Source organism: Schistocerca cancellata, chromosome 7 (genome assembly GCF_023864275.1).
Source record: "Schistocerca cancellata isolate TAMUIC-IGC-003103 chromosome 7, iqSchCanc2.1, whole genome shotgun sequence".
NCBI lineage: Eukaryota > Metazoa > Arthropoda > Insecta > Orthoptera > Acrididae > Schistocerca > Schistocerca cancellata.
This window is the reverse complement of record NC_064632.1, coordinates 235,831,901-235,846,743: the sequence shown is the minus strand read 5'-3', so window position 1 is coordinate 235,846,743 and position 14,843 is coordinate 235,831,901. Positions and strand designations below refer to the sequence as shown.

The following is a 14,843-nucleotide window of genomic DNA, read 5'->3' as shown; positions in this document are numbered from 1 at the left end:
TTGTTAGGATACTAGGGATCAAAGTTCTTTTTTCATACAATATAAAGAGATATGCTAAACTTAGAGAAATTAGGAAATTTTTGTGCTTTGATATTAGCAAAAAGGTCAATAATACTCAAAAGTGACAAGTTTGTTTAGGTATCAGTGATTTGGAATTGTTTCTCTGAAAACTGTTCCCTGCTTTACAGTCCGAAATGAAAGATCTTAATTGAACTGCTATTTCCTGCTAACTCCTGATGGCTAGTAAGTAAAATTAATTTGGCAGCAGATGTGGGCATAAAATATCACTTCAATGGATTTTCATATCTGGGAAACAATGAACATCAACCACAAAATCGAACTTTTTCCAGATACAGGGTGTGTAAATAAAGTTTCAAGACTGGTCTCAGAACACAAATTTATTGAATACTTTCATACATCGGACTAAAATTCTTCAAAACAGGTGCCTTGAGAATCCACACACCACTACCAATGAGATTTCCATTGCTGATAAGCTCCCTGGAACTCCTTAACCAGAATGCTGTTCAAAACTATCGTCAAAGCCGTTTGAACCACTGTGACGCTGTCAACTGCTTTCCTTTCAGGTCTCTCTACATCCAGTGGATGGGGGTGAGGTCAGGGCTATAGGGTGACTGCAGCAGTGTAGCCATGTTGAACCGGGTCAAAACTCCAGTGACGGCAAAGCAGGAGTGAATGGTCACATTGTCATGGTGGAGCACCCAATCGTCTTTCTTCTCCAGGCAGAATGGGCGTACTTGATCCCTCAAACGGTGGACCACTCTAGTATAATACTGATCACTGACAGTCTGTCCAGCAGGCACAAATGCTTGTGGATCATCTCTTTTGTGTCAAAGAAAGCAATGAGCATGCTTTTCACACGTGACTTGCTCATGCAGGGTTTTTGGGCTTTGGTGATGTGGAGGTGTGCCGCTCCAAGCTTTGCCTCTTTGACTCTGGATCATATTTGAAGAGCCAGGTCTCATCACCAGTGACCACTTTATTCCAAAAATCGGGTTCAGTTTGTTAATGTTCAAGCATTTCCTGTGAAACAGCCAGGTGCCTCTCCTTCTGTTCATCTGAGAGAACTTTAGTGACAAATTTTGTGCACACTTTTCTCATCATTAGATCTTCTGTCACTAGCTGAAAAACAGTTTGATGATTCAAACCCACTTCATCTGCAATCATTCTGATGCTGAGACGTTGGTCACTGTTTAAAACTTGTCACACTTTGGCCAGCTTTTCATCAGTTCAGCTCATTGAAGGTCTTCCAGAGCATTCATCATCCTCCAAGTCTTCGCAGCTACCTTTGAACCTCTTGTGCCACATGAAAACAATGGCATGTGGCATGGCGTATTCTTTATAGCCCTCTTGAATCATTTCAAATGTTTCCGTACTGGTCTTGTGCAGTTTCACACAAAATTTGATCGAACACCATTGCTCCAAAAGGTGCTGCATTTTGGACTCTCCGATTTCTCGACGACGTCTCAAAACTGACACTCCCTGCATTCACGATGTTTTCACTCCAGCATTTTTCCGGCAAATGCTGACACCTGGCTTGCTTAGCCAACACCAACCACTACATGGTGCAGGTGGTGAGACTGGTCTGCGTGCACACTGCTACTCAAGGAAAAAATCAGTCTTGAAACTTTGTTTACACATCCTGTATGTTTTCGTGAAACTTATAGCATCATACCGTAGAGGTGGAAGGACTTTTATTTTTTCATATCTTTGTACATGGCTGAAATACTGAAGTGCAGGTATAAACCTGGTGGGCAAAGTGAATCATTTGACAAGTGAGATACAAACACCAGCACGAATGCCAAAACCAACATCATGTGAAATACTCATCATATAGAGGAAACATTGTGTCATAGACAGGAATGACAAAAGGACTGCTATAAATTTTAGCTTTTGGCCAAGAGGCTGTCTTCTGGTGCAGAAAGCACACACACATTCACACAAACACAACTCTCACACAATGACCACTGTTTGTGGCCACTGCTGACCTCAGTAGGACACTGTTTGCTTCATCACTTTATAGTAACGAAAACTTGTTATTTACCTCTAGTCCACTGAGAGACACTGACTGACCTTCTCTCCTTCTTCACCTGGTGCTCCTTCACGACCTGGCAAACCCTGTGGTCCTGGTGGTCCCACTGGACCAGATTCTCCTGGGCTGCCTCTCTCCCCTTTCTCACCATCCTCTCCTGGGGGCCCAGGAGGACCTGGAGGGCCAGCAACCCCAGGATCACCTGCAGCAGCAGCTGTGCCTGGCTGACCTGGTTCTCCAGGCACACCCGGATCACCTTTTGGGCCTGGGGCACCAGGTATTCCTGGGGTCCCAGCTGGGCCCTGAAAGTAAGATCAGTTCTTCAGAGTAAATAGATAAGTTACTTTCCTTCCCTAATATGTTACATTTTGTTAGCCAAAGGAGAGAGATACATACGCAACAATAGGAACCCTTTGTGTCATTACAATAAAAATGAAAAATATTGCAGTGTGCATAAATTTTTGTGAAAGCTAACAACAACCTGAAATAGGATAGATTGCTGATGACCACATAAAGGAGGCACTTAGTGCAGACTGGTACATTTAAAAGTATACTTACAAGTAGACTAACCCACCAGAGAGCCTCCTTCAGATATAGAAAAACATACAGGCTACATTCATACACACACAGTTCACACATATATGGCCACTGTCATCTCTGGGTACAAAGACCTGGCTGTGGTAAGCAGCAGTCTCTGCTGGGGTGATGTGCTGTAATGCTCCCTGTGAGAGAGTGTAGAGGTGTTGCAGGGACAAGATGGTAGGCTGCTAGGTGCAGCAGCACAGCATCAGGAGTCTGCTGGGGGGGGGGGGGGGGGGCTGGAGAGTACAGAATCAGAGAAGGAGAAGGGACTATCCAAATGTACTGTGGGATGGAAGGCTTGTGTGAGACAGGAGTTGGAGCACCTGGGGATAGTGACTAATGAAGACTGATGCCAGAGGGGTTATGGGCATGTAGGGTATGTTGTAAGGACAGTTCACATCTCCGTAATTCAGACATACTGATTTTGGCGGGGAAAATCCAGATGGCACAGCCCGTGAAGAAGTCACTGAACACAAGCACTCTATGTGGGGCAACATGCTCAACAACTGGGTGATCCAACTGTCTACTGGCCACAATTTAGGGGTAACCATTTGTGTGGAGACAGCTTGTTCATGGTCATACTCACATAAAATCTTGCACATGGCTGCAACTAAGTTGGTAGAAAACACGGCTGTTTTCAGAAGTGGTCTTGCATTTTTTGGGTTAGGAGATGCCTATGACACGATTGGACTGGGTGGTAGTGGGAGGATGTATGGGACAGATCTTACATCCAGATCTATTACATAGATTTTATCCATGAGGCGAAGGGTTGGGAGCTGAGGTGGAATTACAGATGGACAAGAATACTGTGTAGGTTGGGTGGGTGGAGGAATACCACTGTGGGAGAAGTGGAGAGGGTAATTGGGGGGGGGGGGGGGGGGACGTATTCCTCATTTCATAGTCTGACAAGAGCTAGTCAAAATCCATGCAGAGAATGTGATTCAGTTGTCCCAGTTCTGTTTGATAATTGGGTGTATGGGGGACAGTAGGTGACTGGGAAGACAAGGTGTGAGAAATCTGTTTCTGGATAATGAAGAGAGGGTAATTTTGGTCTTTGAAAGCTTCAGCAAAAGCCCATGGCATATTTGGAGAAGGTCTGCTCATAACTGTAGATGCCATGACTAGGGGTGGCTAGGTTGTAGGGAATGGACTTCTTTGAGTGGAATGGGTGGAAGATGTTGAAATGAAATTATTGTTGGTAATTAATAGGTCTGATGTAGACAGAGTACTGATGGAGCCATCAATGAGGTGGAGGTTGACATGGACGGATGTGGTTTATTGTGCTGAGGAGAACCAGGTGAAGTGAATGAGGGAGAAGGTGTTGAGCTGCTGCTGGAATGTGGAGAAGGTGCCTTCACCAATGGTCCAGATCATGACAGTGTCATCAATACCTATGGCCCATCCTTTCCAGCCACCCACAATCTCAAACCCTTCACCTCGTTCAGATGACATCTTCATGATCTGAAATGAAGGTGAGGACATCTTACCCACATGGCTCTTGAGTCATCTAGAGGAATCCTTCCTATCCACCTACAGTCCAAACCCCTACAAGTGTGCAGAGAAACATACTAATTATCATTAAGTAACTTAGAACTGAAAAAGCAGAATTAACAGTATTAAAATACATACCGGAAAGCCAATGAGCCCACGAACTCCTTGGATACCAGGTGGGCCTATTAATCCAGGTTCACCTTTATCACCTGCTCGTCCAGGGGGACCTTCTCTACCAGTTTCTCCTCTTGCTCCATCAATTCCAGGCCTCCCTCGTTCACCTCTGTCTCCTGAATGAATAAAACAGAAAATATGTAGATGTGTTACACTATGGACCTCTTATACAAGCTACTAATTCTGGAAAGAGAACAATGTGGTTGGAAATGAGGCTTTACGAGGGGAGAGGGAGGGGGTAGTGGGAGAGGAGGAGGAGGAACTATATTTCATAAGAGTAACAGAGAAAATGATTTTGACAAACTTTTTGCCTAGGACAAACACTGTATTTTGGGAGTTCAAATGATACTCTAAACACAGTCAAGAAGATATTATAAACCTTGTTATATTATCTTCTTGACACTAATGTGGCAATGCACACAATGAATGGGAAACATGAAATTTGCCTCAAATGACCTAAAAGCAAAAAGATAGAAAGTCATCAGCCTTAAAATTCAGTTAATCAAAAACAAAAACAAATCAGAAAAATTGGAGAATCTTCTCCAGGATGCGAAAGAGAAGTTTCTATTGATTACCTATCAAAGGGTAAAGTAATAACTGACAAAAGATATAGTACAAGACTTCTACATTGCCTAGATGAAAAAGAAAATGAGAAGAAATTTGAATTACACAAGAGAAAAGAAACATCTTTTGTCAGGAAAATGAATATCACTTCAACAATAAAAAAAAAGAACCTGAAGTAACATCTTTTTGAATATCCACTCTATTCCAACAAAATCTGTGGCCGGAAAATGTGTTGAGTCACATGAAGAGATTTGACAGTCTTATAGAGGTATTTAAACAATGGAAAATCTGGGATGAAATAGCAATATGAAAAGGATAGATTGATACTCACCACATATAGGAGGTGTTGAATGACAGAGAGGTACTAGCCGTGTGTGTGTGTGTGTGTGTGTGTGTGTGTGTGTGTGAGTGAGTGAGTTATGCGTGCATGAAAGTGTGTGTGTTTCGTTTTGCCTATGTGTGATGGAGGACTTAGTATGACAACTAACAATGTCTAGCATTCTTTTTTCAATGTGCTGTCTACTACTCAACTCCACTCTTTTCACATTGTTGTAAGACGGATATTTTTCGTACATGCCAGATTCATACTTCATGGATGAAACATATATCAAGGGGGAGTGGGGAGGGACAAAGTGCATTGACCAAAAAGAGGATGATGTAACAAATAAAGTCTTGCACTGCCATGATGAGAACCATTCACTTTGCCCTCATAACAGAAGTCTCTCTAAAGTACAGTGAATGTTATCGTAAAACAAAGAAAACAATAAATCCAGTCTTAATCCCCATTTTCACCATTCAACTAACCCACATTACAGACAGTGCTCTTTTGGAAAAGTTTATAATTCTGTGTTCTCTCAGAGTATCACAGCATGATTGTTTAATGAAGTGCATTCAGATATTCAGATGCAATGTTGATTCCATTTTTATGCATGATACTTAGATGACTAAGTAGGCTGTTGAGACATCATGCAGAAAAATGGAATCACTAACTGGGCTGATCACTCATGCCAATCCACTGCTCCACACTGGTGCAAATCTGCAAGGGTGCTGCCACCTTGTTTAAGTGATTCCCAGCATGTTGTTCATATGGCAGGGGCAGCAGCCCCCATCTGATAACAGTTCTAGGACACCACAAAAAATAACAACCTTTGTCAAAGTTTTGTACTTTTTATTCAACTTTTCCAGTTATTTATTGAATGGACCTTGCCTATAGGAAACACAAGCAGTCATTTCACACTTCCTAAGGCACTCCAGGCAATAACCTTCTCTCTGATGAACACTCATCTACATCTACATCTACATCTACATCCATACTCCGCAAGCCACCTGACGGTGTGTGGTGGAGGGTACCTTCTATCAGTTCTCCCTTCTATTCCAGTCTTGTATTGTTTGTGTAAAGAAAGATTGTTGGTATGCCACTGTGCGGGCTCTAATGTCTCTGATTTCATCCTCATGGTCTCTTCACGAGATATATGTGGGAGGGAGCAATATACTGCTTGACTACTCAGTGAAGGTATGTTCTTGAAACTTCAACAAAAGTCTGTACCAAGCTACTGAACATCTCTCTTGCAGAGCCTTCCACTGGAGTTTAACTATCATCTCCGTAACACTTTCGCGATTACTAAATGATCCTGTAACGAAGCGTGCTGCTTTCCATTGGAGCTTCTCTATCTCTTCTATCAACCCTATCTGGTACGGATCCCACACCAGTGAGCAGTATTCAAGCAGTGGGCGAACAAGTGTACTATAACCTACTTTCTTTGTTTTCGGACTGCATTTCCTTAGGTTTCTTCCAATGGATCTCAGTCTGGCATCTGCTTTACTGACAATTAATTTTATATTGTCATTCCATTTTAAATCACTCCTAATGCCTACTCCCAGATAATTTATGGAATTAACTGCTTCCAGCTGCTGACCTGCTATATTGTAGCTAAATGATAAATGATCTTTCTTTGTATGTATTTGCAGCACATTACACTTGTCTACATTGAGATTCAATTGCCATTCCATTCACCATGCATCAATTCGTTGCAGATCCTCCTGCATTTCAGTACAATTTTCCATTGTTACAACCTCTCGATATACTACAGCATCATCCGCAAAAAGCCTCAGTGAACTTTCAACGTTATCCACAAGGTCATTTATATATATTGTGAACAGCAATGGTCCTACGACACTCCCCTGCGGCACACCTGAAATCACTCTTACTTCAGAAGACTTCTCTCCATTAAGAGTGACATGCTGCATTCTGTTATCTAGGAACTTTTCAATCCAATCACACAACTGCTCTGATAGTCCATATACTCTTACTTTGTTCATTAAACGACTGTGGGGAACTGTATCAAACGCCTTGTGGAAGTCAAGAAACACAGCATCTACATGTGAACCCATGTCTATGGCTTTCTGAGTCTCGTGGATGAATAGCGTGAGCTGGGTTTCACACGATCGTCTTTTTCGAAACCCATGCTGATTCCTACAGAGTAGATTTCTAGTCTCCAGAAAAGTCATTATACTCGAACATAGTACATGCTCCAAAATTCTACAACTGATCGACGTTAGAGATATAGGTCTATAGTTCTGCACATCTGTTCAATGTCCCTTCTTGAAAATGGGGATGACATGTGCCCTTTTCCAATCTTTTGGAATGCTACGCTCTTCTAGAGACCTACGGTACACCGCTGCAAGAAGGGGGGCAAGTTCCTTCGCGTACTCTGTGTAAAATCGAACTGGTATCCCATCAGGTCTAGCGGCCTTTCCTCTTTTGAGTGATTTTAATTGTTTTTCTATCCCTCTGTCACCTATTTTGATATCTACCATTTTGCCATCTGTGTGACAATCTAGAGAAGGAACTACAGTGCAGTCTTCCTCTGTGAAACAGCTTTGGACATTTTGTTTTGATCCACCTACCGCTTTGGTTCAAAATGGTTCAAATGGCTCTGAGCACTATGGGACTTAACAGCTATGGTCATCAGTCCCATAGAACTTAGAACTACTTAAACCTAACTAACCTAAGGACATCACACAACACCCAGTCATCACGAGGCAGAGAAAATCCCTGACCCAGCCGGGAATCAAACCCAGGAACCCGGGCGCGGGGAGCGAGAACGCTACCGCACGACCACCAGCTGCGGACTACTGCTTTGACATAAGACCAAAATTTCTTAGGATTTTCTGCCAAGTCAGTACATAGAACTTTACTTTCAAATTCGTTGAATGCTTCTCGCATAGCCCTCCTCACACTACATTTCATTTCGTGTAATTTTTGTTTGCCTGCAAGGCTTTGGCTATGTTTATGTTTGCTGAGAAGTTCCCTTTGCTTCTGTAGCAGTTTTCTAACTCGGTTGTTGTACCAAGGTGGCTCTTTTCCATCTCTTACAATCTTGCTTGGCACATACTCATCTAATGCATATTGTACGATGGTTTTGAACTTCGTCCACTGATCCTCAACACTATCCGTACTTGAGATAAAACTTTTGTGTTGAGCTCAGGGACTCACTGTCTAGGACAATGTACTGGGTTCTATTACCCAAGAAGTTTTTGAGCCAATCATATTCCTGTGAACCTAGCACATATGCTTGGACTTTCATTACTTCTATGGTGTGGCACTGAGACAAATGCTTTCCAGAAATCTGGGAATATGGATTCTGCCTGTTGCCCTTCTTTCATGGTTCACAGGTTATCGTGCAAGGAAAGGGCAAGCTGAGTTTCACTTGAGTGATGCATTCTAAATCCATGATGATTTGTGGACGGAAGCTTTTCTGTCCCAAGAAAATTTATTATATTAAGTTAGAATATGCTCAAGAATTCTGCAGCCAATGCTATTACCCTTCTTATATACAGGAATTACCCACACTTGTTTCAAGCCACTTGGGACTTATCACTGGGTGAGAGATTCATGATAAATGCAAGCTAAGGAAAAGGTCAAAGCCCACTGAACTGGGATCCCACCTGGAGTTAACAACTTACTTGTTTTAAATTATTTCAGTTGCTTCTCATCACCAGTGATGCTCTTATTTCTATATCCCCCATACGGGAGTCCGTGTGAAGGTCAAATGATTCAATGTCTCTATGATGTACCTGCATGAATGATTTTTTTTAACATGAAATTTATTTTATTGTCTTTACTTTGGGTGTCTTCTACTGCCACATCAAACTGGTTGACAAATGACTGAACATCAACATTTAAGGTGCTTAGTGAGTTTAACATAGGACCAGTATCTTCTTGGGTTCTCGGCAACATCCTGCACTACCATATAATAGCTGAAGTTACTGTAAGCTCTGTGCATTGATCTTTTTATAACTGTATGGATTTCTACTAGATTCTGCTATCAAAATTTCAAAATTCTTTTTTGAATGGAGCATGCAACAATCTCTGATTCATAAATAAGAATAGTTGGCAGCCAAGCTCTTGTGTTGTAATACTTTTATTTTATTTCCTCAATTGCTAGTTTCGAGAGAGTCTGGCTGTGATCTTAGGATCTTCCAGAAATAATATTACTGTGCATAATTTGCACAAACATAAAGAGAGCATACTCTACTTATAAAACAAAGGTGTCACATTGGCTTGTTAAATACATAAAACAGAGTAAATAATAGATCCATCAACAGTGTGCCCCAGAATGGAGGTGAGTTCATCAATGGATCTGTTATAGCTACAGCACATCAGGATGTGCCCCTACTTGGCACATACTTCTCCAGAGTGCAATATGTAATCAGTATAACTTTTCCCATAATTCTTCCACATTCTTCACTTTGGAACTAAATGATGGCCATTCACTGTTTAAGAGAGTAGTTTGCTAAAACTGCTTATCTGCTCTTTCCATCATAAAAACTCTCCTGGTCTTCTTTTCACTAAATTGTGACTGTTGACTCTATAATGATGTCATGATCACTAATTCTTGTCTCTGTAATGACACTGCACATAAGGTCAGGCATGTCTGTAGATACAAGGCCTAAAATATTTCCAGCATGCATGGGTTGTCTAACTAGTTGCTCAAGACCATTTCTGGAAAATGGGTTCAGAACTACTTCGCAAGACTGTCTGTCCATGCCACCTGCATTGAATCCATAGATGTCCCCATTTATACTCAGTAGGATAAAGTCACCCCCAACTAATATTATATGCTTCCATGCAAGTGGGTGTACATTTCCTTGAACGATTCAATAAATTAATCAAAAGTACACCTTTGGACACTCAGTTTATATGCAAAACGTGAGCCTTTCTGGTCTCCATTAAACAAGTCTCTCTGTGCCAGATTTGGGGAATATCACAAATGTCTGAGAACAGTTATGCAGGACTTATTCAAAAACCTGCACACACCGTATCTCATAATTTTGGTCAAAAACAATGGAGGAACAGTAGAAACTTATCCATAACAGACTAATAGAATTCAATTTTGACAAAATTACAAATTTTCTTTGGATGAAGCAATTGCTATTGGAAAAAGCGAATAACATTGTCTTGACCTAGGAGTTCTGGAGGTTACCCTTTTAAAGACGTGGGAAGTGGCAAATACAACATTTTCCTTCTCAGTTACTCCATCAACCATGTTGAGACAGTTGCCAGCTTGATGCTGTCTGTTGTTATGCTTCTTGAGGCATCATCAGCTTTTTCTTTTCCATCCTCAAAGTGTTTCAGTCAATCACAAGCAATTATCCTTTTCAGAGATTCTGTTCTGTACACTTTCACCAACAATGCAATTAGCTCTGCTGTATATTTCATAGTTGGTAACAAATGCTGATCTTTGTACATTGCAAAAAGATATAACTGTCATCTGACTTGAGTTCCACAGACATCAGATGATTTTTGACACTGGTAACACTTGAAAATGGCCTAAGGCTGAAATCTAGATAGTGTAATAAAGTATATCATACAGTCAAATGGCAGTTATATCTTTCTGTAAGTTTTGTATGACTGTGGATCCATACGAAGGAAAAATCATCAGTTTATGCATAGCTCCACTTCACTGTGGCATGAATCTTCACAACATGTGTGTCAAGATGCACACATTTTTAACATATGTTGCCATTCAAGTACAGGCCAATTCATTGAACTTTTTATAGGAATCTTTATAATTTAGTATTGAATGTGAAGCCCTGTAAAACTGGCAATTCCAATAAATACAAAAATAATGAGTAGTGTGGTAATCGTGTTTACTGGAAATGAAACCTAGAACCTTTTGCATATTTATGCAACACTTAGACAATTTAGTTGCCAAACCACACAATGAAAGCATATCATGCACCTCACATATCAGGCTGTCTAAGAATGGTCTACAGAACATATAGCTCTTCTAAATGTGAGTCTACATGCTACGTTGGTAGCATCTGCATGTAAAGACTCAGATTACATGAAGAATGCAGGTTGTATAGGTTTCTTCCAACAAAATTTGTAAATATTACACAATAACAGACATTTCAGTAGATGTAACAAGTTATACCCAACTGATATGAACATAAACTGGCATGATTAAAAGCTCTCAGGTCTCCATTCAGAAGATGATGAGCATCCCCCTTGTCAAAATGTCAACAGTATCTCAGCACTCTGAACTGGCTGGAAATCACAGCTTTTCATCCATAGTATCTACTTAAGTATTGAGTCTAACTTTGATGTGCTTTTTCGTTCTCTCCTACTATGGCATGTAGTTTTGTGTTGAAAACTATCAAAACCTCTGTACTCTAAATGTGTGTATTCTTTGTTTTGTTTATGATTTGAAGCAGTGTGTTGTTGTATGTCCATGTTCCTACATGAAGTGCACTATTCTTAAATATGTAATAAAATGTTGTGTTTATTTCTTTCTACAAATATATCACTAGGTCATCATAACAGTATATGTCGGGAACATCTACATTCACACATAAGCCAGTGTATTTATGACATGGCAATCTAAATAAATATATACGGTAAACTATAACAAAAATCATACTGTAGGAATGAGAATACATAGGTCACATGTGTAGTACATGATGTAGTGTAAAAGATATTGTAGGAAAGATGTTGGGTGTATGTTGTTGTGGTCTTCAGTCCAGAGACTGGTTTGATGCAGCTCTCCATGCTACTCTATCCTGTGCAAGCTTCTTCATCTCCCAGTACCCACTGCAATCTACATCCTTCTGAATCTGCTTTGCTTATTCATCTCTTGGTCTCCCTCTACGATTTTTCTCTCCACGCTGTCCTCCAATACTAAATTGGTGATCCCTTGATGCCTAAGAATATGCCCTACCAACTGATCCCTTCTTCTAGTATATATGAAAATTATTTGATGACATTTTTATCAGGATTTATGCAGGTTTGCCTACATGGAAAAATGTTTCATTTTTTTCTGCCTATTTTTATCCATTCATTTGCCTAAGCACTTTACAGCAAAGATTAAAACACAGTAAGCCCACAGCAATCAGGCCTGTGAAGCTAGTGAGAAAAGATGAGAAATTCTGATTTTCTTATGTGTGTAAAAACTCCTGTTGGATGTTTCACTGATTTTGTACTGTCTGTCTTTTCCTGTCCATGATGCAGAAAGGATGTGGATTTCTGTCTAATAATGCAAAATATATCAATTCTTGTGGAACGAAGTCAATGTCCCTTATTAGTTCCTTATATCACCTGCTCTATCTATCTGTGTTACCATTACCTGTAATACTTTGGAGAAGCAAGAAATTTAAGCAGAGCAAGCCAGACGCTGTAACATCGTCTTCAAAGAAGAAGAGGAGGTAAATAACTTCAAGGCTTGAACAACTATCTACTAATAATACAATATTATACATTACAGATTCTTCATGTATACTAACAATCAAAAGCCTGACTGCAGGGTGCATCGCTGTGCATAAATTAGCTGAGACATGCAATCCCCAAGCAGACTCACCACTCTTGAGCCTCTTGTGCAGTGCCTCCAAACTTCCATAATAATTATTATTCTTACAATTATTAATTAATCAGTAGAACTGGCAACTGTTCCCTGGATGGTGCCAGGTAGATTAGACAGGTTCAATAATTACATAAGATAAAACATGTTGTGTAACATTCTGTTGTATTAATTATTTTTTTTTTTTAGATTTACTTTGTTTCATGATTGGAATATTACCAAGAGAAAACCAACATCAAACACCACATGTTATGCCTAAATTACAAATGGTTAATTGGAGAAACTGTACCAACAAGTAGGAAAGAACTCCAACTCATACCTCGCATGACTGCAGTTTGTAACGCCTCAATCAAAAGTAGAATTAGTACCTTACCCTGTTCAATCATAAATTTGCAGAATTTTTTTGAAGCAGTAGAGATTTGGGTTAACATTAATTTGATTTTTTGGAATGTGGATTCAAAAATTGTAAACAGCAACAATAAGCCGCAATACTGGCTTAGAATACATCATGTACTGATCAAGAAAATTCTCGCAATTAATTTTAAGATTAAAACTCAATTTTTTTTTCATATTCATAACATCAAAAAATTTACAAAACGGAATCCGTTAGAAAGGTTGTGCTGATAATGAAAACAGTATAGAGATCCAAAATGTTGCTACAATAAGTGTCACGACAAACGAAAGTGACACCGAAAATGTCAATCGTATCCCCAGGGATATTACACAAATTCAGTTTGTGCTGATGACAATAATGCCTTACCTCATGACGCTATCATGTTCGCGGTAGATGAAACTGGTTTCCAAATCTCATCGAGAAGCATTTTTGCGCATGAAGCCAGTGAAAGAAAAGCTAGTGCAGAATCAGTAAATTTCAGTTTCTCCACATCATGAGAATTTTTCTCAAATGTAACAGAACAAGACACAATAAATACATAAGATGCAAATGCATCATCAATGCATTCAATGCATGACACGTATAAAGGCCTCACTGACCTAATGATGAATTTATTTAATAATTTTTTTACACAACAAACCAAAAAACCTGACAAAAAATTTCGTGATGTTAAAAATGAAGAAAAGCAAACATATGATGGTTTTAAGAATGATCTATCACAGAGGTTTGATAATTTAGGCCAAAATCTATGCACTGACATTTCTAATGATTTAACATGCAAACTTGCAGAAATGGGGAAGAAATTAAAGATGGAATTATTCGCTGATTTGACTCAGGAGATAAACAACCTAGATGAAAAAGTTTCATTATGTAAAGACTCAGATGCAAGAGGCTCAGCTGGAAATTTGCAAAAATTTAGAAACTATGAAAGGTACTGCTAATGAGTTGCAATCTTTATGTAAAGATTTACCAGAAGAAGTACAAGGTTTGTCAGTAAATCTGAGTAATTAAGATTTAGGCAGTACATTCATAAAGAAAGCACAAGAAAAAATCTAGAAGGAGGTAAAAAATTTAAACAACAAAGCTGAAGTGGGAATGCTAGATAAGAGAAAGACCCTCGCACAGAAGGTCATACAACAGCATGAGACCTATACCAAAGCAGCTGAAGGGATAGAAAAGGAAAGGGAAAACTAATTGATTGCCAGGATTGAGCTAGGCTTAAAGGCAGCAGAAGAGAAGTTGCAGAGCAGTTTAATTAATGTTGCAGCTGTCACAAGAGAGATGCCAACAGCAAGCAGTCAGGTACAGTTGGGCAGGATAGATAGCAGTAATATGTATCAACCATTTGCTACCAGCCCTTCAGATGGAGAAGAAAGGAATTACATAATACAACAGGCACTGCCAATGTCAACAACAGTTGCCCAAACATATCCAGAGCATAGTCATATGCATTCAAACAATGCCACTGTGGCAAAAGACAATACTGCATTTTTGTTTACTTTATTAGTAGACAAGGGTATGCTCCATAACAGGCAGATTCTGATTTTTTTTCAACAGAGGGTAAGAGAACAAACCCCATAGGGTTTATCAGAGCTTTTTGCAATGTGTTACCTGCAACTGGCAGGACCACAGAAGTCCCAGTTTGTTATTGGGTACACACAGGGTGATGTTTTACTGTTGGAAGCAGATATGGCTGAGAGATGCCATACCAAGAGCAATTTGAACTGAC

The 14,843-nt window shown here is 39.9% G+C and overlaps 1 protein-coding gene across 3 annotated transcripts in view; it reads right to left on the bottom strand.

Moving 5' to 3' along the window:
• Positions 1–14,843, bottom strand: part of LOC126092137 (collagen alpha-1(IX) chain-like) — a 362,152-nt gene that overhangs the window by 76,170 nt on the left and 271,139 nt on the right. For all 3 annotated transcript variants that reach the window (XM_049907597.1, XM_049907598.1, XM_049907599.1), the window contains 2 exons: positions 4,262–4,413; positions 2,092–2,352 (listed from right to left, as the gene is read on the bottom strand). In XM_049907597.1, coding sequence (XP_049763554.1) covers positions 2,092–2,352; positions 4,262–4,413 — 413 coding nt within the window. The remainder of the gene's footprint in view (positions 1–2,091; positions 2,353–4,261; positions 4,414–14,843) is intronic.